This window comes from Lytechinus pictus, chromosome 8 (assembly GCF_037042905.1).
Source record: "Lytechinus pictus isolate F3 Inbred chromosome 8, Lp3.0, whole genome shotgun sequence".
Lineage (NCBI taxonomy): Eukaryota > Metazoa > Echinodermata > Echinoidea > Temnopleuroida > Toxopneustidae > Lytechinus > Lytechinus pictus.
This window is the reverse complement of record NC_087252.1, coordinates 15,086,924-15,109,118: the sequence shown is the minus strand read 5'-3', so window position 1 is coordinate 15,109,118 and position 22,195 is coordinate 15,086,924. Positions and strand designations below refer to the sequence as shown.

Genomic DNA, 22,195 nt, shown 5'->3' with positions numbered 1-22,195 from the left:
GTCATACATTTTCTTGTACTTTTGTATATATGACCATGATATGGCACAAAATAAAAAGGAGAATCACTTAAAATAATTGTAGAAGAAAGAAAGAAAGAAAAAAAGAAAAAGAAAAAAGGAAGAAAAAAGGAAGAAGGAAAAGTAAAAGAAAAAAACGGAAAGGAAGGGAGGATGAACAAATGGGTGGAAGAAAGAATGGAGGAAATAGATAAAAATGGAAAGAAAAAAAACGAGATGAATGGAGAAGAAAGAAGGAAAAATTAAGGAAAAGTGAAGAAAAGAAAAAGGAGGAAGAAAAATGAAAAGAAAGAAAGTGAGAAAAAAAGGAGGATGAAAGAAAGAATGGAGGAAATATAAAAAAGGTTTCATTCTTTCTTTGAAATGAATAAAGAAATAAAGAAAAGGAAAGGAAGGGAGGATGAATGTATGGGTGAAAGAAAGAATGAAGGAGAGAGAAAAAAAATGATACGAAAGAAAGGAAAAATTAGAATGAAAGAAAGAAATTTTTTTTTCTATCATTCTTTGAAAGAAATGAAAGAAAAAAAATTAAAAAAAGAACATTGAAAAGGGAGCTGTGAACTTTTAAAGATCGTACTTCTGACGGAGATCATTGTGTTACTCTCTTACATCATTTATGATGATCTACATCTTCTCTTCAACCTCGTGGTGATAGCGGACGCTGCCGTAAACTTATTATTGACGGAGATCACTGTGCTACTCTCCTACCTCCTTTTTTTAAATGATGATAGACATCTTTTCTTCAACCTTGTGGTGATAGCGGACGCCGCCGTGAACTTTTAAAGGTCGTATTACTGACGGACATCACTGCGCTACTCTCTTACATCGTTTATAATGACATCTTCTCTTCAACCTCGTGGTGATAACGGACGCCACCGTTAACTTTTAAAGGTCGTATTACTGACGGAAATCATTGCGTTACTCTCTTACCTCCTTTATGATGATAGACATCTTCTCTTCAACCTCAATTTATTTGTCTTAGCAACTTCATCGGGAGATGCTTTTATATTTCTTCTTCTGGATATCAAAGGTTCATTTCTCAAGATAGTAATAAATTGATTTGAAAACGCTAGCTCCTCAAAACATTTTAATAACATGTTCTGAATCATCGTGTGTGCTTGCGTCTTCTACTACATTTCAATTGCACTTGCGACTTTAAGATGATGAATCGTACGAGATCAAGAGATCATTCCAATAATTCTAAATCGCTAGCACCTAAAAAAATACTTATAAAAGATGTCCCGCCGAATGTTCATTAACCTGTGATCTACATGTGTGAGAATTATTTTCATTTTAATTTCCTTTGCGACTTTGCTCGAAAGATGCGTCATTCGTTTATCTTTATAATAAAAATCACTCGGTTTATTTTAAAGCAGTAACACCTCAAAACCCTTTTAAACGTGTTCCAAATGATCGCGCAATTGGCGACTTCCATTCCAATGCACTCGTCTTTGTGACTTTGTCAGGAAGATGCGCGCGACCGCAAACAAAATTTTATTGTATTCCTTTGTTTTTAAACATCGCCGATTCGATTTACGATTCAATTTAGATTTTAGAAGCTTAACTGCCGATCCGATTTTCGATCTGATTTTTTTTTTTTTTTTTAGTGGACCCCCCTTATTTCATTTATGCTCATTATTATACTGTTTTTTGTTTTACGAAGTACAATGTAAGCATGCTCATCTGTAAATTGTACTTGATTTGTATTACTTTATATTACGTTTTGAATGGAAATGGAATAAAGAATTGAATTGAATTGAATTGATCCGATTTACAACATTAATACATGTGCATGTACATGTACATGTACATATGAAATTTTTTGTGCCATGTACATGCAGCAATGTTGACCCATCATGTACCTGTACATGTGGTTCAGGCTAAATTTGCCCTGTTTGCATGTACAGCAAGTGTCCCTCTTGTGTTGGACCCATTTTTATAGGGATCTACATGTACTGTAGTTGAAGCGTACATACATGTACATGCAACATGTTTGTTCCTGTCAAGCAGAAAGGCGCTATGATTTTATAAGGTAAGCTATGCATGTCAATTTCCCATTCCTGTTGGACAAATACATGTAGAAGACAGAAGACAATGCTTGTGGAACAGCAAAGATTTACATGAGTTCTCAGGGCGATTTCGCCCCCAAAATGCTCTAGAGCCCTGGAAAATGAAAAGAAAGCCCCCGAAAGTCACCACTCATTGCAATGTTGCAACAAACAATCATTTCATGAGAAAGTCTTTTAAATCAAGGTTAATTATCAGATCTGATACATATTGTAAACTTATCTTTCACTTTGTAAAATCATGAAATCTTAGCTCAAAATCGATAATTCTGATGATCACTAAAAAAACACAGAAAATCATATGTGGGACAGTGTACTAATATTGCTTTAAAATACTGTATACCAGACATTTGATGGAAATCTGTGCTTATTTTATTAATTTCTCTGCAATTAAGCATTTTCTTCTAGAGCTATTTGGCACGTATTTTTTATTTTATATACTAACACGTTGGTGGTACGGTGTAATTTCATTCGATTCTGTTCAAACTAATTTTGAGATCGTTACCACAACTGGAATAAAGCTAAATGCAATGTTGCAGATTTTATAGGCAGTAGGTTGTGGAAATTAGCCTCCGAAAAAAAATTAATGGCATGCGTGAGCTGAGGCCCTTTGCCAGCTGCACAGTAATTTCAGATTGCCATGAACATGTAACATACTGCCTTTTTACCAGTTAGCTAGGCCATGATATGTTTCTGTTTCCGTTATTGTAAACTCCTTGAAGAAATCTTTACAGGCTGCGTTCATGCGACCTTATAAAGTTAGAATCGCAAACATGAATCGTGATTCAACCCACAATCATAAATTCACGGTAACTGCGGAATGTGGGTTTTATTGACCCTCTCGCCAACGTCGTTCCTCCCTCACTTTAATCCTAGCCAGTGCGCATTGTAGTGTGCAGTACCGTATTGACCAAGGAAATATATTCGTAAATTGCTATGTGGGTTTGAAATGCAAAAGATACACAACGTCAATTTTCAAAACATCGTGTATGGCTGCTGTCAGAAGTAGAAATGAAGAATACAAATGGCAGCGCGCAGTTAAACATGAACACGGAAGTAGGCTGACACAGTGACGTACATTTTGTAATAGAATCATCCTGCAAATCACTGTTACGTGAACCTTTTTTTAACATGTTTCTGTAGTATAAACATATCTAAATGCCCCCTTTTCCATGTTTCATGTTTGTGATTTGAAACGTTTAAGTTACTTTTTGACAAAACGCAACCGCGATCCTGCAGAAACGTTTTTCCAAACGTGTTTCAAATCATGATTCTAGGGTAAAAAGAGGCACATGAACATTTATCTCTCTTTATTATTAATGTAGAAACTTGCTTCACTGAAGGTTTAAGGAAACAAAACCAATCTCAAGTTTTGTAGAGTACGTTGTATTTTCAGATTGTGGTAAAATCCCTTATCAGAAAATACCATGAATTTTCTGGAATTGCGTGGGTATCGAAAACACCATATTTTGGTATACCATGTAATTGTATGGATTCAGTTACCGATAATTCTGGATTTCTGAAATCTAGATACTTCCAAGTTTACACCAAAAGAAGAAGAAAATTATTAAAATGCAAAGCGAACTCTCAGTGTTTAATTATTACATGTATGTATTGTATTTTTCATTCGTTCATATTTTTCTATCGTTTTTTTTTTTCTTTCTTTATTTCTTCCTTCCTTCCTCTCCTAGAGTCTCCCTTCTTTTTTCTTCTTTCTTTCTCTTTCTTTTTTTTTTCTTTCTTTATTTCTTTCTTTCGTTCTTTCTTTATTTCTGTCTTTAGTCTCTTTCTTTCTTTCTTTCTTTCTTTTTTTCTTTCTTTATTTCTCCCTTCCCTTTCTCTCCTGGAGTCTCCCTTCTTTTTTCTTCTTTCTTTCTCTTTCTTTTTTTTTTCTTTCTTTATTTCTTTCTTTCGTTCTTTCTTTCTTTCTGTCTTTAGTCTCTTTCTTTCTTTCTTTCTGTCTTTCTTTCTTTCTTTCTTTCTTTCTTTCTTTCTTTCTTTCTTTCTTTCTTTCTTTCTTTCTTTCTTTCTTTCTTTCTTTCTTTCTTTGTTTTATTCCTTCCTTCCTTGCTCTCCTAGAGTCTCCCTTCTTTTTTCTTCTTTCTCTTTCTTTTTCCTCCCTTCTTTCTCTCTTTGATGGTTCATTTGTTTATTTGTTATTAATATTATTATAATTTTTGAGGGGGCTTCTCATGAAATGTTTATCTACAAGTTTGGAATGCATATATTAAAAATCACTCTCCATTTCCGGTTTTATATTAAAATGAAAAATTGAGACTGCATACATTGTTTCAAAATATGCACACTTTTATGATGAATCCATGGTGTTTTTTCCCCATGGTGTTTTTCCTTATTTGTTGACACTAAGTTTTGTTTCCTGTTTTCCCAAGGCAATTTATTGTATTTTTAGCATATTTGGAAGCTGTTGTTTTTATTTCACCAAGGAAATGTTGTTGGTAGTGCAAAGTGTTGCATTTGAGATGTAAAGCATTATTTTTCATAGTTTACACCTTGTTTGGTTTTTCCCAATAATTTGACGAAGGATAATGCTCCAGTCCTATACTGTACGTGTACATGTAAAGAATCATTGGGGAATTTTGCAAAAGTAATTCCCAAGTTTATATTTTTTCTTTAAAGGACAAGTCCACCCCAACAAAAAATTGATTTGATTAAAAAGAGAAAAACCCAACAAGCATAACACTGAAAATTTCATCAAAATCGGATGTAAATAAGAAAGTTATGACATTTAAAAGTTTCGCTTAAATTCACAAAACAGTTATATATGCAAATCCTGGTTGGTATGCAAATGATGATGTCATCCACTCACTATTTCTTTTGTATTTTATTATATGAAATGTGAAATATTCTAATTTTCTCCTCCTTGTCAAGTGAAACAGTGATCAATTCCTCCCTGAACATGTGATATTAGCATTGCTTAATACAATTAATACCATATGATTCAGTCAAGTCGGTCCCTATGGTCATATCTGTCAAAAATGAAATATTAATTCAAAGTCAAACAATAAAAAACTAAAGAAATAGTGAGTGATGGACATCATCGACTGACTCATTTGCATGTCACTGAGTTGCGCATATCACTGTTTTGTGAAAATAGGCGAAACTTTAAAATGTCATAACTTTCTTATTTTACATCCGATTTTGATGAAATTTTCAGTGTTACATGTATGCTAGTTTGATTTTTCTCTATTCAATTCAACATTTTGCTGGGGTGGACTTGACCTTTATTACATGTATTATTGCATGTGAAATTTCCATATATTGTATGCAACCCTCATTGGCATTGATCTAATTTCACAATTTGAGCAAATCAAAATAATAGTTGTGTTCAAAAGTTTATACATACATGTAATAACCCCACTCCAAAATGCACTCCTTCATGCTGAGTGCTGAATTTCGACAACAACACTACAATGTTCGGCGAGCCCAGAGAAACAAACTCTATTGAATTTACATGTAATATTTTATCACCTGACTTCACAATGATATAAAACATGGCAGAACTTGAACGTTTTAAATATATTCATTTCTGGTGGGGTTACAGAGCACTATTTTGAGCATCACTGTAAATAAACAAATATATTAAGTTAATTATAATTGTAACATTTAATTAGAATTTTCCAATTTAAACATAGGAATATATTAAAAGACTGTTCTGCATTGCCAATTTAAAGAGTTCAATGATTGGTTGCAATTAGTTGCAATCAAACTGCGCTAATTCAAGAATGCCATGCCACACCGTGCTGCAAAATGGGCCCAAATTATTTCCTGAATTTTTCTGATGTCCAGAAATGTAGTGCCAAGCATTCTGCAAAATGTATTCAGAGTCATATACTACAACAAAAATATTACTTAGTATATGTCTTTGTCTGTGTTCTTCAGATCTGTTCATTAAAGTAAAAGAACAAGTCCACCCCAACAAAAAGTTGATTTGAATAAAAAGAGAAAATTCAACAAGCATATCACTTCAGTCGGATGTTATGACATTTCTAATTTTCACAAAACAGACTTTGTATATCCTGGTCAGTATGCAAATGAGAAAACTGATGACGTCACTCACTATTTCTTTTATATTTTATTATCTGAAATATGAAATGTTCTAATTTTCTCCTCAATGTCCTACGAATCAAAGTTTTATTCCTCCCTGAATATGTGAAATTACCTTTGTTTAAACACTTTATGGTTTTGTCAAGATGGTCCTCATTGCCAATTCTGTAAAAATTGAAATATTGTAATTCAAACAATAAGAAACCAAAGAAATAGTGAGTGAGGAACACGCGAAATTTGAAACCGCAGCATAGGCATTGATTCCACATACAGTGCATGGAGTATAGCACGCTCGAAGATCACTTCCCGAAGAACGCTTGTGTCCTCACTTATTAAAGCTTAAACCAGTTTGACGAGGCAAAGTGATCTTCAAAACTGCACCTCGAGGTGGTTTTCTGAACCGGTTGGAAGATTGCTTCCAAGACGGCTTTGACCGTTCTCATCACGCGTTTCCACTATTTTTTAGGACGGTAGTGAGAACGGCGTAACAAACAGGACACAGCTTTATGAAACGCCCACCAGATACTGTGTTTCCTAGGGCCCGTAACACAAAGCTTAGCAATGATCGTAGAACATTTTTTTATAATTGATTGCATTGACTTCAATGTACAATCATAGTACATAAAGAGGCTTTTAATAGGAGGTAATAATAATTTATGATCAAATTTTCGGCATTACTCCTATGTGAGCATGCAATCTTAAACACAGGAGTAAATGCCGAAAATTTGTTTACAAATGTACAATCAATCGTAAAAATCAAGCATACGATTAATCGCTATTTAAAAAAAAACCTTTATGTTACGGGACCCAGGTCGTAAGATCTCCTCCACATACGCACTGCCCTCTAATGGGGAGAGTTTTGCCAACTATAGATGTGGCTGAATTGCCATTTTTAAAGTATTATCTTTCAAATTGCATCTTGCTTCCTTCTGGAACTATAGATGTGGCTGAATTGCCATTTTTAAAGTATTATCTTGCTTCCTTCTGGGCATAACATATATGTCATGGGAAAATATAATTCACACCACATACTGTATGTCAAGGTCAGGAGGAAATGATGTGAAATATGTAAAATAAGGGGAAAATCTGAAAATTTGTGTACAAATCAAATGTAAGGTTGCCCAAAAATTTAGCCATTTTGAAGCATGTTTACCAATTTGAGGATATCCATAGATAGTACAACAATACATTTTAAACGCCCATAACTTGCTTATTTCACAACCGATTTTGATGAAACTTTTTAAAATGGTTCCTCTTGTTTTCCTCTTTCCAATATTAAGATTGCTTCTCTTCTTGGGTTTTGGTTTCCTTTATAAAGGATAGGACTACTACACGATAGTATGTTGTTGAGAAAATGCAGCACTTGAGAAAAGCATAATAGGGATGCATTGCATAGCCTTACCACAGATATTCATTTTAGCTCAGTGTTCTCTTTTCTGATTACCAAGATGCAGCAGAAAATTGATACCTGTCATTTGTGGTTAATGGTAGTTACCGGTAGGTATCGTCAGGGAAATTCTCTGATTTCACCATTAAATAAAAAAAACATGAACACTCTCAGCTTAACATGATAAAATTCATCTTGGAAAAATGCTGCATGTTTATGAAAGCATATCTAAATCTCACTGATGACTTTCTTTTATTGCAAAAGGTGCCATTAGCTTTTACTGCAAAATCAAATTTATTATTGATATAATTTTGCAGCAAACCCGTCTGATGAAAGAAAATATAGTACCAAGATTTGCGGGGTCTGCTAGCTTTTCCTTATATTGAGCTGCAAGTGGACAGTTTCGCAATTTCAGCTCCCTCCAAAAAAAAGAAAAAATTACTCTACGATGAATTTTAAATAAGAAGAACAGTTTGTATAGAATGGTACAAAAGGGCAAAAGTGGAATAAATTTATGAAATCATAATACAAGTGAAGATTGAATAACTTTGATCAAATTTATGAACCAGATTGATGGTAGACATATTAATGGTAAAACAAAATGTTCATGCCAAATGAATTATTAAAGTTTGTTATAATGAATTCAAATTTAAATTCAAATTCAAACAACATTGAATTTATTGCCTAATATATTCCACCAAATGGCATCAGACAAAATGGCTCCTTGTAAAACCAGAAGCAGGAGAATCAGAACGGAAATTTTGTTTCAGGAATAAAAAGAAAAAGAGGGGTTTCGGTTAATAGTCTCCACATACATGTACATCAAACAAGCCATTAATTTTTAATCAAAGTTTGTGGAATAATTTGTAACATCACACCTCTTCTGGTTGAGCAGAAACCGATAATGCATACATCAGTTTATAGGTGATGGCGAGAGTGAAACCATATACATCAGTATAGTACTTGTAGTTTCTCTGTGGAGTGGTTTTCATCCATAAATTGGTGGTGCGTTTCAGTATCATATTCTGCTTTTTACTGTCTGAATAATGCATTCAGACTTTATAGGAATGTTGTCTTCTTTGCTGTCCTGGAAAACAATGACCTTTTTTTCTGTACTGAAATAAAAATGTGAGGATGAATTGAATAAATTGGGTGGATAAATCATTGAAAATTGTTTCTATATCCAATTTTATTTGAAATTTGTATTCCTTCAAGCAGTGTTGATTATTAGCAACATATAGTATCATCGTTTTTGATATGGTAAAAGTTAAAGATGAATAATAATCTACAAGTTCTCAATTTGTATCAACTCATGCAGGAGCAAAAGAGTGATGATGTACTTTGGATCCAGTTTCATACATGTATATGACTTGTTATAAAAATTAATTGACTATTAATCAATACATGTATATCCCTATTTTATTAGCTTGTGACTTGCATTTTAAAGCAATGCTCCTGGCTGAAAATATTTATATGATTATATCTATTAAATAGAGTAAAATTCACAGTGCAAAATGCTGAAAATTTCATCAAAATCTGATAACAAATACTAGGGAAGTTATTGAATTTTGATGTTTAGCAATATATTGTGAAAACAGTTTAATATATGCACGTCGTCATTAAATATTCATTAGATGGACTGATGACATCACATCCCCACTATCCTTTTTCTTATGTTATTCCATGAAATCATAATTGTTTCCTTTTTTCATTCAGGTGTGAATGATATGTCTCCCTTGTATTTGAGTTGTAGCAACTAGCAATGAATATGCACTTTAAGTTGTTATTCCAACATTTTTGGTTCTTGAAGGAAAAAAATTGAATAAACCTAATATCATATACATGTAATACAAAAGAATGAAATTAGTTGGTTCAACAACTCTTCATGAAGACATGACTAGAACTGTTTTACCGGAATAACGCAAATCTTTATAAATGCCATAACTTTATTATTCGTTGTCTGATTTTGATCAAATTTCAGTGTTTTGTTTGTCTGATTTTCCTTCATCTGTTCAAATCATTTTTTTTTCAGCCTTGAGTACCCCTTTATAAAATTGATTCAAGAGTGTTAAAATAAATGTCACTACAGTTGTATTTCATGTCAGGCCTATAATAAATTTTCTAAGAATTTTGTAATTCTGCGCTTGCACAAATTCTGGAAAGTCATACCAGCAAAAATGAGCCTCTCTGCAAATTGTCACTAAGAACTACATGTTAAGTCTTAATTTTTCCCATCTACATGTATGTTCAGAAATAAATAGGGGCCTACAATTATAATGTACTGTCCGTTCAATGGCAAGTTGAATTGGCTAGTTCACAAATTTGCAGGATAAACAGGAATTTAAAAAAATTGTCAAAGAAATGATTTTAAAGAAGCAATATTTTTTGTGAAAGCAGTCTTCCCACTCAGACAAATCAGGAAATTTATTATTTTTTTTCCAGTAAGGGAAAATCAGGGAATTTGATAAGCACTGCCTCGAATCAGGGAAAAGTCAGGAAATTTTGAAGTTCCTGTTGATCCAACTGTTACTGTACCTGCAAAATCAATTGAAATGATTTTGAGACTTTATTCAGGGAAAATCAGGGAATTTGTTTTTTTTATTGAATCCTGGGAACTAGGCCTGACTTGAAACGGATATTTCAACATTCGGATACCCGACACTGAAAACCGGACGGCGGACGGGTATCGGAAATTTTACCCTGAAATAATATCCATTTGCACTTATTTGAGTTATATTTAAGATTTTCAGTTATATTTGAGTTTTGAACCTATCCGATGATGGCGAGAGTCAGCGTGCGCTAATTAAAATATTTCTGAAAACCACAAAATTACGAGAAGCTGAATATTTTGGGTTGAATCTGTTTTGCAATCGGATTTGACTAATGTGAGTTAGCGTGAGGCTACGGCTACAAATGTAGATCGTATGACTGTGTAAGCTATTAGTAAATGACTATTATTTGAGTTATACAAGTCGGGCCTAGTTACGATCCCATTTAATGGTTGCGAGAGTATGTGTGTTTATTTTTTAGTTCCGATCGAATGAAATAAGATGCAATGAATTTGACCGAGGCGAGTGTAAGTGCGAGTCTACTATTACTAAAAGTCTAAAACCAGACAGGTCTACATCATTCAGCTCACGCACGTGCTGTCCTGTCTGGACGTGTCTGGAGTGAATCGTCCGATATATATTTGGTCACATTACACTCGCTACACCTTCAAATGGGATCGTACTTGGAATATTTTCATATTCATGTCGGGTTTCTCCCCATTCCCCAAATTATAGCCAAGCTTCTCATTTCTCAACTTCTGAAACATAATCACACTTCTAACAAAGATTCAAGACAAGATTTAATCACAGTAACTAATCACTTACATTCATCACCAGTAAGTTTTACTGCAAAACACGATGATTCACAACCAACCACATACTCGGCGGGCACACATCATAAACCTTTCTGGCACGATACCGCCTTTTAAGTATTGTTGTTTACGACAATGGACAGTTTCATTCTAATTAATCATTATTAATGACAGTTCAAGAAAGAAAAGGGATGATTCATTATTTCGGATTTGATAAATAAATCAAAAGAAACAAAATAAAACGGCCAATCAACTTGTATTTGATGTTTACATGATTTCAAAATTATCTTCATTCTTCATTCATATCGAAAGTTGATGTGAGAAAAAAGTACTGAAAATGAATATTTTGTTACGCATTTCAATTTAAATAAAATACAAAAAACAACATGACACACGCAGCCAACATTCATTCGACGTTTTCATAATTTAAAAAATAATCATCTTCATTTGTAACGAAAGTTGCCGTGAGAAAAAGTAGAATTCATTTTGTATTTGATGAATAAATCACAAAAACAACATGACACACGCAATCAACATTTATTCGACGTTTTCAACTTTTCATAGTTTCAAAAATAATCATCTTCATTTGTAACCAAAGTTGCTGTGAGAAAGTAGAATTCCTTTTGCATTTGATGAATAAATTACAAGAAACAACATGACACACGCAATCAACATTCATTCGACGTTTTCAACTTTTCATAGTTTCAAAAATAATCATCTTCATTAGTACATGTAACCAAAGTTGCTGTGAGAAAAAGTAGAATTCATTTTGCATTTGATGAATAAATTACAAGAAACAACATGACACACCCGAGTAACCCGATCAACATTTATTTGACGCTTAAATGGTTTCAAATTATCTTCATTCTTCACTCGCATTGAAGTCGAGGTAAGAAAATATACGATGAGTTACGCATTTGAAATCATCAAAACATAAGACGGGAAAGAAAAACGATCTTAAGCGACACCATAGTAAAATCGCCATCGTTGTCAGAACGGAACTTTACTCCATTCACTGACGGTCATGCTCGAAAACTGATTTAAGGTCATGTTTTAAAACTGATATAAAAACTATGTTTTTCGGCGGGAATATATTACCGAAGAAGATTAATTGATATTGGTGATTATATTGGCGACTAAAACTCATAAATTTTGTTGGTGAGTCTTACTAAATTTAATGAGTTCTTGTGACAGGAAAGTGGTGAATCAGTGTCCACGGATACCCGAACCCGAAAAATGAAAACCGTTATCCGTCCACGCGGGCGGAAACCGTTCGGATATCCGTTTGGTGGCAGCACTGGGAACTGTGCAGTTTACACATGCCGTCATGTAATAGGTGGGCTGATGATGCCATGTCTCTACACTTTCCTTTTCCTTAATATATTTGTTTGCAGGAGTTGCTGCATTTTATTCATAAATCAATAATAAATTACATGTTCACATGTATACAGTAATAACAAAGATATTAATGAATACATTTCTATAAATAATACTGGCAAAGACTGATAATTAAAATTATACATGTATATTAAAAGCATGTGATGTAGTAAAATTCAGTAAAATACAGGGGCCAGCTATAATACTTGTAAAGCACAAAAATGCTTGAAGCCATAGCAGCTAGGAGAGGAGGCTACATGAAAACTGTCATGAAATATAATTTGACAAAATGATGTCACGAAATAGAAAATGTTGAAAAATAGAAGCTCGGTTGGGAAGAATATAAACTCGATACATGTATGGTATTAAAGAAGTGCAAGTGTTTTCATGTGGGTGAATGCAGGTGATACCTAGAATTATTTATGTATATGATATCAAACACGTAGAATGCAATTTTCATATGTGTTTGTAAACCCATGTCTCTCTTGTAACAAAATAAAGTATCAGCATTGATAATATTACAATACACAGTACCTGTTTTCATTTATTTAAATACTATTGCAGGGTAGATGTTGAATGTAATTTCACATAATAAACAGTTTTTAGATGATTTCACTTTCAGCTTGTTGTTGCATACAATGTATATATATCGAGGAAAAAAAAATTACACCTAGGTTCTCGGGGCGATTTCGCCCCTGAAGTTCTCAAAAGAGCCCCCGAAAATCCCCACTCACTGTGCAGTGCTAGCTTATCTCCGATTTTGGCAGTAGTTGAAAAAGTTTCTGTTACCCATATGTATTGTGAATACCAACTGTTTCACTGAAATTCATGTATTTATGCAAAACTTTGAATTATCAAAATCATAATTTTTGTCAACTCCTTGTCCAATTTTGATTTACTTTTTAGTGTTTTGTTTATATGATTTTACTCTAAAATGTGTTGATAAAATCATATAATTTTCAGTCTGGGGAATCCCTTTGACGACTGCCAGCATTCATTCATCTATTGGTTTGTGTGGTTGACAAGACATCAACAGCCCTTTGAGATCTCGTATAATAATAATAAGATTTTATATTAATATATTCAGCTGCGCTTGTTCAGAGCTCTTTTTAGTAAATTTCCTTAACTAAAGAGATATGTTTTCAATTTTGATTTGAAGATAGTCAATGATGGCGAGCTTAATATAGAAATGAACTTCTTCATTCCTTGTACGGTACATTATTGTAAAAACTTGTACATCTCTCCCTTTACCCTGGCCTGCATATTATCACCCTGGCTTCCGTGTATTAACAGCCAATGATGGCTTTAATAGGGAACAAATCTCTTACAGGAGTACTTATTTTCCTCACCTGGGTTGAGTGAGGCAAGTGTAGATTAACACCTTGCCAGCATTTTGATGTAATAGTCCTGATGAAGGAATCTGTCTCAGAACCTTGTGATCTATTTAGTATGTACCTTTTGTACATTCGTAGACTGTGTACTTGTATATGTGTAGTTTTTCTGTGTCTATGAAAGGAACTGTTGCTTGTCGAGTGCCATGAGTGTCTGGATGATGTGTGCATCATTAAAAGACATCACCATAATTACTATTACTATTGTCATCCAAAGATACCTGTTTTTAAGAGACCATATAGGTGATGTGGCTCAGTCTGCAGACTTTGAACCACAAGTTCCAGGGTTCAAATCCCATTACAGCACCTGTGTCCTTTGGCAAGGCATTATCTGCCTTTGCCACTTCTAGCCTTCAGTACATACTTTTCTCACAGATATGACAGTGTGAACATGGTATTAGGACTGCAGTAGTACTTTCTCACTATCTTTAATACGCACACAGCAATTTCACTTTAAACAGTGTGAACAGGGTCTAATATCAGTTGTACATGTATGTCTTATTCTCACACACATTAATATGAACAGTGTGAAAAGGGTCTACACCTACCAGCTGTTTGTATTTAATATTCTTATACACAGAGAGCAACACTAGTGTAAAAAATGTGAATATAAATACTACTATTATTCTCACACACATGTCTCAGAGAGAGAGAGCAACATTGATATGACACTTTTAACAGGATCTTCTATGTGCACTACCAGCTGTTTGTATTATTCTCACACATATTGATTTAAACAGCGTGAACATGGACTAATACTACCTTTCACCTATATACATGTACATGTATATTCTGTCACACGTCAATATCAACAGTGTGAACAGGGTCTTCTACCTGCTGTACATGTACAAGTATGTAGTATTCTTACACAAACACATTGAGTGTGCACACGATCTACATGTACAGTACTATGCAATTCTCTTTCTCTTATTCATACACAGCAACATTGAAATAAAAGTGTGAACAAGGTCTACTTACTACCAACTTTGTGGCTATAGGTGTTCATGTATTATTCTTGTACAGAGAGAGAGTACCGGTAACATTAATACAAACAGTATGAACAGGGTTTACTACATGCTGTAGACTTTATTCTCACACAGAACAGAGTTAAACATGATCTAATCTTAAATACCAGCTGTTTTTACAGTCATACAGTATTATTATTCTTACACTGAGCACGATATTGTTTTTCACACATATTTTATTCTCATACAGAAAGAGCAACAGTATGAATAGGGTCTTCTACTACTTGATATTATTCTCACACAGAAATAGTGTGAACAGGGTCTACTACTACCAGCTGTTTGTATTATTGTCACACACAAAAGCACACAGAATGCAACATTAGTATGTGTGTGCGTTGTCTTGGCACAGCTCAGCTTGATATCAGCCTGGCACTCATACCTGGTTCATGTGTGCGCACACATATGAAGAGGAAGCTGGCTGCCCCTCATACAGTCATCACTACTTGTTGTATTCAGCAGCTATTAATGAGCCTATCGCTTTCTCATGTCTGCTACTGTACCATTGATATCAAGGATGGCTACTCAAAACATACAAATTTGCAAAGTCCTGCGTTGCAGCGTACGATCTGCATGACTGTAGTGTGAACATGTAGTATGTACCGGTAAGTAATTAGTACACTATACATTCATGTTGTGTATGTTCATGTGTTGGGCAGATAATCCCTTGTTTGGTTGGTCTCTTTGACTAGTGCTGTACGGATGATTGTTTGCATAATAACGGGACAGCTGTTTTCCCTTTCATTTATTGTTGAGGAAATGGATATAAAAAGAGGATCAGACATGTAGGTCAGTGATCAACCTACATTACATACTAATTACAAATACGTTGGCCAACTTGTACGTGTAATGACATAATATGAATCGGTATTCACTTTCATTGCTTTGAATACTGTGTACAGTAATAACAATATATACATGTATATATAATGAGATGAGGCGAGGCCAACTCAACAGATGACGCAGGACACCATTATTTGCTTCAGCTTTCGTCTTTTAATTGAGACTTCGTCAGAAGCGTCTGAAAAATATAAGGAGATACATATATATATATATCTGATTTATACATGTAATATCATCAAATCCAATCTGCAGAGAGTGCTTAAAGTACAAAAAGCTATGAGAATTATGAATTCAGTTCCCTCCTGTATTTTTTCCCTTTTTGCTTTTTTTACAACCTGAAGCTATTAGTAAATTAAAACTTGTTTGTTTAATGTACAGTACATGTAAAGTGTATGCCTGAAAAATGGCAACCCCTGCAACCTTTATATTCCTTTATGTTATATAAAATACAATGCTCATTGTGTAGATGTACCGAACAAACGCATATATTTGACGTTTAAAGTTTCCTCTGAATCCGGATTTGAAAGACGTTTACTTTTACGAATGGGAATGGAGGACATTGAACCCACCCTTTTTTCTCAAAAAAATAATTTTATATCGTGTTTTGTAATCATGTATTCAATCATGATTCATGTTGCCATTTAAATTTGGAAACTGACATTGAACACACCCTAAGACATATCAAGCAAAACTGATATAAAATAAGAGTTTTTACAGCATTTTGAAGTATGAATTTGTTTCCAAATAAACAGTGCACAGTGCTACATGTATGTCAATGAATATGAGTAGGGTCATGACGTGAGGAGACTAATAAAAATTTCTTTGATAAAGTCTGATATGAATATTTCAATTTTTAAGGTGCTTGAAAAACGTTGTATAATGTGTGCTCTTCATCACTAGATGTGATCAGAACAAGAATATTATAAAGTAATCTTTATTTCTTTTTTTTTCTTCTCTTGATGTAGGTATGTTGTGGAGGTCTGATAGAATTATAAAAAAATATTGTGTGTGATACGAATGAATAATTACGAAATCATATGTTTCTGTATCTGTTTTGGCAGGTCCTGTATGGCTGTAATGTAGGAATCGACAGCTTTTATTTGTGTGGTACATGTGTATGATCCTTCCCATATATGGTACTACATGTATGTTTGGATCTAGCATAATTACCCCAAATCCTTGAAATAGAAAAAAAAAGACTGAATGAAATGTCAGGGGTTGGTTTAAAAAAATTATGAAAATATTTTGCTCACAATTAGAGAAAATTCAACATACATGTAGCCTATATTTCTCCTCCAGAAGGAATTTTAAAATAGTGAATTCAGATTTTTTTTCTACGAATACAACAAGAAAATAGAAACTGATGTTCAAAGGACTGAAAGTTCACGTGGAGTGATAACATATTCATAATGGCTCAGATTCTTCACTTTTTAAGACTTCTGATTCTGGTCTTTAACTCAATTTAACTACAATCCATGAAAAGCTTTTTCGGGATTTTCACTGACAGATACTGCAAATCCTTGCACAGTACGTTTTTGGCGTATTTAGTACGTTTTTGCAACCAAAATACTACAGTATGTTTTTTCTTTAAAAAATACGATTTTGTAAAAAAAAAACACAAAAAAAACAAAACAAATATGGTAATATTGGATCAATGTAATTTCAGGTATTGTTATTTTTTTCAATCATTTGTTATAAAACCAGGGTGAGATATACACATGTCATTTTTTTTCCATCTGCAAGAGCAGTGCGCATTTTAGCTTGCATGCAGCTTGAGCGCCGCGATGAGCGTGCGCGCCACGCATTTTATTATGAAATGCAGCTTTTTAGGGAAAATGCAGTTTTTTTAATCACAGAATACAATTTTTTCATTCCCAGAGGTTGGCAGGTCTGCTTGCATCTGATTGGCCAGTGAAAATCAGTGATAAAACTTTTCATAATAATGATATTTAATAATTCTAACATTTGTAAGGTGCTAAAACAGGTGTACCATTAAAATTTAAAAGCGCTCAGTTTTCTGACTATTTACTATGAATTACCGGGAAAAATAAACATGTTATATTGATAAATGAAAAAAAAATATATGAAATGATGAAACGATTACCGGGTATCATAATTTTACCAAGATGAGAATTGTTATGCTCAAGGATATTACAGATTTTTCTCACTCAATGTTTTCTTGTATTCTTTCTGTCCCCCCCCCCCCCTGTAGGTCCTACCGTGGAAGCCTCTTCAAGCTGAAACCATGATTTACCATGAAGACAACTTCAGAAGATCACCCTTGGGTCTGTGTTGATGGGTTTTTGGGGGTTGACACACACATCGCAGTAGAATGACTTCCGACGATGATAATATAGCAAATGATAGCAGTACGGACCTTGCTGCGATACCTTGATGTAAACATCTTCCGCAGAAGAACTTGAAATTTTAAAATGTGCAATATGATCAAAGTAAAGGATTGTCCAGTTGGTGCTCATCGTTTGCAGAGTTTGGTGTAAGCTTTATTAATGACACAGAAACTGAGCATTAGACACATGGTCAACATGCTGCACTTGCCCTCCATCCGTAGTTCTCGGGAATCCCCGGGCACACCCAACGGAATGGAGCCAAATGTTGTCGACGTCCATACCTACATGCGAGGTAATCTGGTGATCCCGTGGCGTGAAGGGCTGACCGTGGAGCACATCTGCACCAAGGCAGCAAAGGAATGTGGCATTCTGCGGCTGACAAGCAATCTCTTTGCCCTTTATGATAAGACCAAAAAGGTGTGGCTGTGCCCAACGGCTCGCATCCTTTCCAAAAGGCAGAACCCGTCCCAGGAGCTTGAGTACCGCGTGAGGTTCCACACGGCCACCATGTGCCCTTCGGGCGATTCGCAGAGGTTCATGCTTCTGGAAGAGAACGTTGTGAACTACATGTTTCACCAGTACAGAGAGAGTTTCCTCAACGATGAGGTTTTGGGACTGAGCACTGAGGAATCGCTGGGCCTCATGGTGTTGGACTTCATGCAGCATGTCAAAGAGGATGGCAACACGTTGACCAATATGAACGGAAGAATGCGCTTTGGACGCTTCTTGCCCAAGTCCCTCAGTGAGGGACTCTCATGGTGGGACAAAGTAAAGCTGCGAAGAAAAGTACGGACTGCTCTCAAAGACTTCCGCGATGACCCGCGAGAGGCGTTTGCTTTCCGGGTGATGTTTCTCGTGTCGCTGAGCGAGGAGATGAAATCAAAGTGGGGGATCGAACAATTTACAATGGTAAATGGGGACATCTATGAAGTCAGTGGTATCAAAGGAGTCACGAAGAAGAAGTTAGCATATGGGGTAAGAAGAAAAATTGCTTTGAAAATTTTTCTTATTTTGTTATACATGTAGTTTTACCTACTGTAAATTTCATTCAGTCAGAATCCTAAATTCAAAAGCCCTGAAATGTTCAAAAGAGCCCTGTAAATAGAAAAAAAACCCTGGAAAATCCACATTCACTGTAATGTTAAAGGAAAAGTAGCTCTGAAAAAAATTACTTGATGTACTGTATTTTGATGTGAAAGGCAGTTAAGGGTTGGAGAACATATAAAATTAAAGTAGAAAGGAATTGAATCCCTTTCCTGGAAACCTTCCAACTGTATCAAAAATAGTATTTTAATCCATTTCCTTCTTTATTTTAAATCACTGTCTGTTCTAAACCTTGATTGTCTTCTACATAGGTATAGGAAGGCTCAGTCACATTGTTCCGTGCAAGTCTTGCGCAACTCACCGCAAAGTTTTGAGCATGATCAAAACTTTTCTGCCTGCAAATCAGACTGTGCGCTTCTGTGGGCAACTGCGTGTGAAATATATATGTTTTGAAGTCCTGGGTAATCTCCCTCACTAGCCACTGGAATGGGAGCTTTTGGATCATAAGCTCTGTGCAAGATACTGTCAATGTGGGTGACCTGCGGTGAGAAAAAAATAGTCAACTGCAAGTGACATGCATGGCTAGTACGGAACGATGTGTTTAGGGTCATTGACATGGTCATGTGGGTGACAAGTTTTCAAATGAGCACGCTATTTCTGATCCGGCAAATTATCCCGATCTGAACAGTCACAAGATTATTTGTATGGTTCGTGTAGGATTAATCTCCAGATTGCAATCCCAAGTCAACTTGGGATTATTTGCAAAATAGCGTGCTATTTTTAAATGAATTATCCTGCTAATTCGCAGGTGCAGACGCACTCGGGATTATTTATTCACGGCGTCAGACCATAATGCATTGATGCCTCGCTCGAGCAGGAATCGCTCTTCTTGAATCTCGAGATTGATTGCGAAGAGGGCTGATCGGGCTAAAATCTAGAGATTGAGCAAACTCGGGCTGGTGCAGCACCACCTCTTGTTTCCTTTGTAGTGGACCACACCCTGAGGTGCTAAATTATACACCCTAAAGTTTAAACATAACACCAAAGAGCGTTTACAGATTGACAGCCAAAGGAGTCGCATAGCATCACTGTGTGTTAAACTAAATTGTAACACCACAAATTTAACGCTAATTAGTGTATTATGTTGTCCTCCACACTCATCTACACCTTGAATCAACACCACAGTTTTTGCTCTGTATAGATCCCTTGAAGGAGAGCAACCCCAGGGGCAGTACATAGCAGAAGACCTCCAGTCCTGGGGAGTTGTCCCTGAACCCTTGTTTGACTTCATTAAAAAAAATGTTTCAAGGTATACATGTACATGTAGCTGTTTAAATAACAGAATAGTTGATTGTATACACCTGAAATATTTTCATGTGGTAATCATACGTGTATGGACCATTTTCAGTGAAAATACGAACAGAATTAGGCCTCATTCATAACATCGTCTTCTGAAAATGTTTACCCGGTAATCTTATTGGATGGTTAGGGTTAACTGGTAGGGTTTTAAAAAAAACTTCCCCAAAAGTTGCTGAAATATTGCATTTCACATCCTTACAGGCAACACGTACATGTATTTTCCACATTTCCTAGAAATTGTTTTGTTTCATTGAAAGTTGGAAACTATCAGGAAAATAAAGAATATTCCCTTTTATCTTTTGATTCCCTTTTATCTTTTGATTGACACTTGATCATGTGGCACTAATGTTCCAAATTCAAAGAAAGGTAGGATTATTTCTCATTTTCTAGATCAATAGTTTCCAACGTGAAATGTGAAATTTTAGTATTAAACTTTTTGGGAAGGTTTTTTTTCATACGGTCAAACTGTTCTCAAAAAGGGAAAAAAGTCTAATATACATGTACATGTATGCTCAACAGGTGTTTGAAAGGGTTTGATGAATCTTTTGAATCAGCCCTCATGATTTTTTTGTTAAAATGTGATTTAAAAATTCATGCTTTCAGAAATCTTTCATAATTTCTTGATCAAATTGGTAACGAGTTTGCAAGGTGTTAATAATTGTCTTTTTATTTTTAAATTTCAGAATGAAGATGTTGTGGAATCCTTTGCATTTGATGACATCATTGATGTCATCATCTACCCTCCTACCATAGAGAGAGTGCATACGATGTTACAGATCAATCGCAGATCAACACCGCCTATGGTGAGTAAAGCTTTTCTCAATGATAAAAGCTACTGAAATCCTTCAATCTGATTGGCTGATGGTAAATTTGTTATTTTGCATAAATTTGTTAATTATTATAACAATTCAATATGAAACGGGACCCTGATTAATCTATAAAGTGAGTCAAGTTTTTGTGACCTTTTTATTCTGTTGTGTTTTGTTTTTATGATTGAATGTGTTTCAGAATTCAGTTTCTAATTAATTTTACACGGGAAAGCATCATTGAAATGTCTTGTGACATAGCATCGGGTTATCGCGTGAGCTCGGGCAAACTCTTTATTCGACCATTTGAAAAGAGGGCCCCCTAAATGCATGAAATATTGGGTGCAGTTTAACGGACGCTTTGCAAAAAATATCAGTCAAACATACAATTGTCGGGGTCCAATTTACCTGATGATTTGTGAAAATGAACCAAATATACAAATAATATGCGATTTCTCGACCATCCATGATATTAAACGTGATGTGATGGAACAAGCCGATTGATTGTGTTCAAGAATATTATTTCTACCAATTTTACATCTAGGGAAATCTCATTCATTCAAATGTCTTTGGATGCAAAATTCACAGCGTTTCGTGCAGTTCATGAAAATCATTTTCTAGATGTATATATATGTTTGTAAACAAATACCTAGTCTTTTTTTATCTTACAATTTACATGTACATGCGATTAATACAAAAAGTGCTGACCTCGCGGCCCCATGACTGATTCTTAAAATTTGGTACCAAAATACCAAAAGATGCGCAAGGCTTTAAGCCATAAAACCATGTAGTTGTGGATTAGTTAAAAAAAATTGAAGGGGGGGGGGGTGGTTGGGGTCAAATTTTCCCCAGTTTAAAGGACAAGTCCACCCCAATAAAAGTTTATTTGAATAAAAAGAGAAAAATCAAACGAGCATAATGCTCAAAATTTGATCAAAATCAGATGTAAAAGAAGAAATTCATGACATTTTGAAGTTTCGCTAAATTTCACAAAACATTTATATGCACATCCTGGTCGGTATGCAAATGAGTAGACTGATTACATCATCCACTCACGATTTCTTTTGTATTTTATTACATGAGATATGAATATATATTCTAATTGTCT

The 22,195-nt window shown here is 34.8% G+C and overlaps 1 protein-coding gene across 1 annotated transcript; it reads left to right on the top strand.

Annotated features, from left to right (window-relative positions):
- Positions 1–15,047: 15,047 nt before the first annotated feature.
- Positions 15,048–21,890, top strand: LOC129266770 (tyrosine-protein kinase JAK2-like). Its single transcript, XM_064103635.1, has 3 exons — positions 15,048–15,292; positions 17,743–18,853; positions 20,965–21,890. The coding sequence occupies exons 2-3, from the start codon at positions 18,038–18,040 to the stop codon at positions 21,118–21,120; spliced, it is 972 nt and encodes a 323-aa protein (XP_063959705.1). The 5' UTR covers positions 15,048–15,292; positions 17,743–18,037; the 3' UTR covers positions 21,121–21,890.
- Positions 21,891–22,195: the final 305 nt, after the last annotated feature.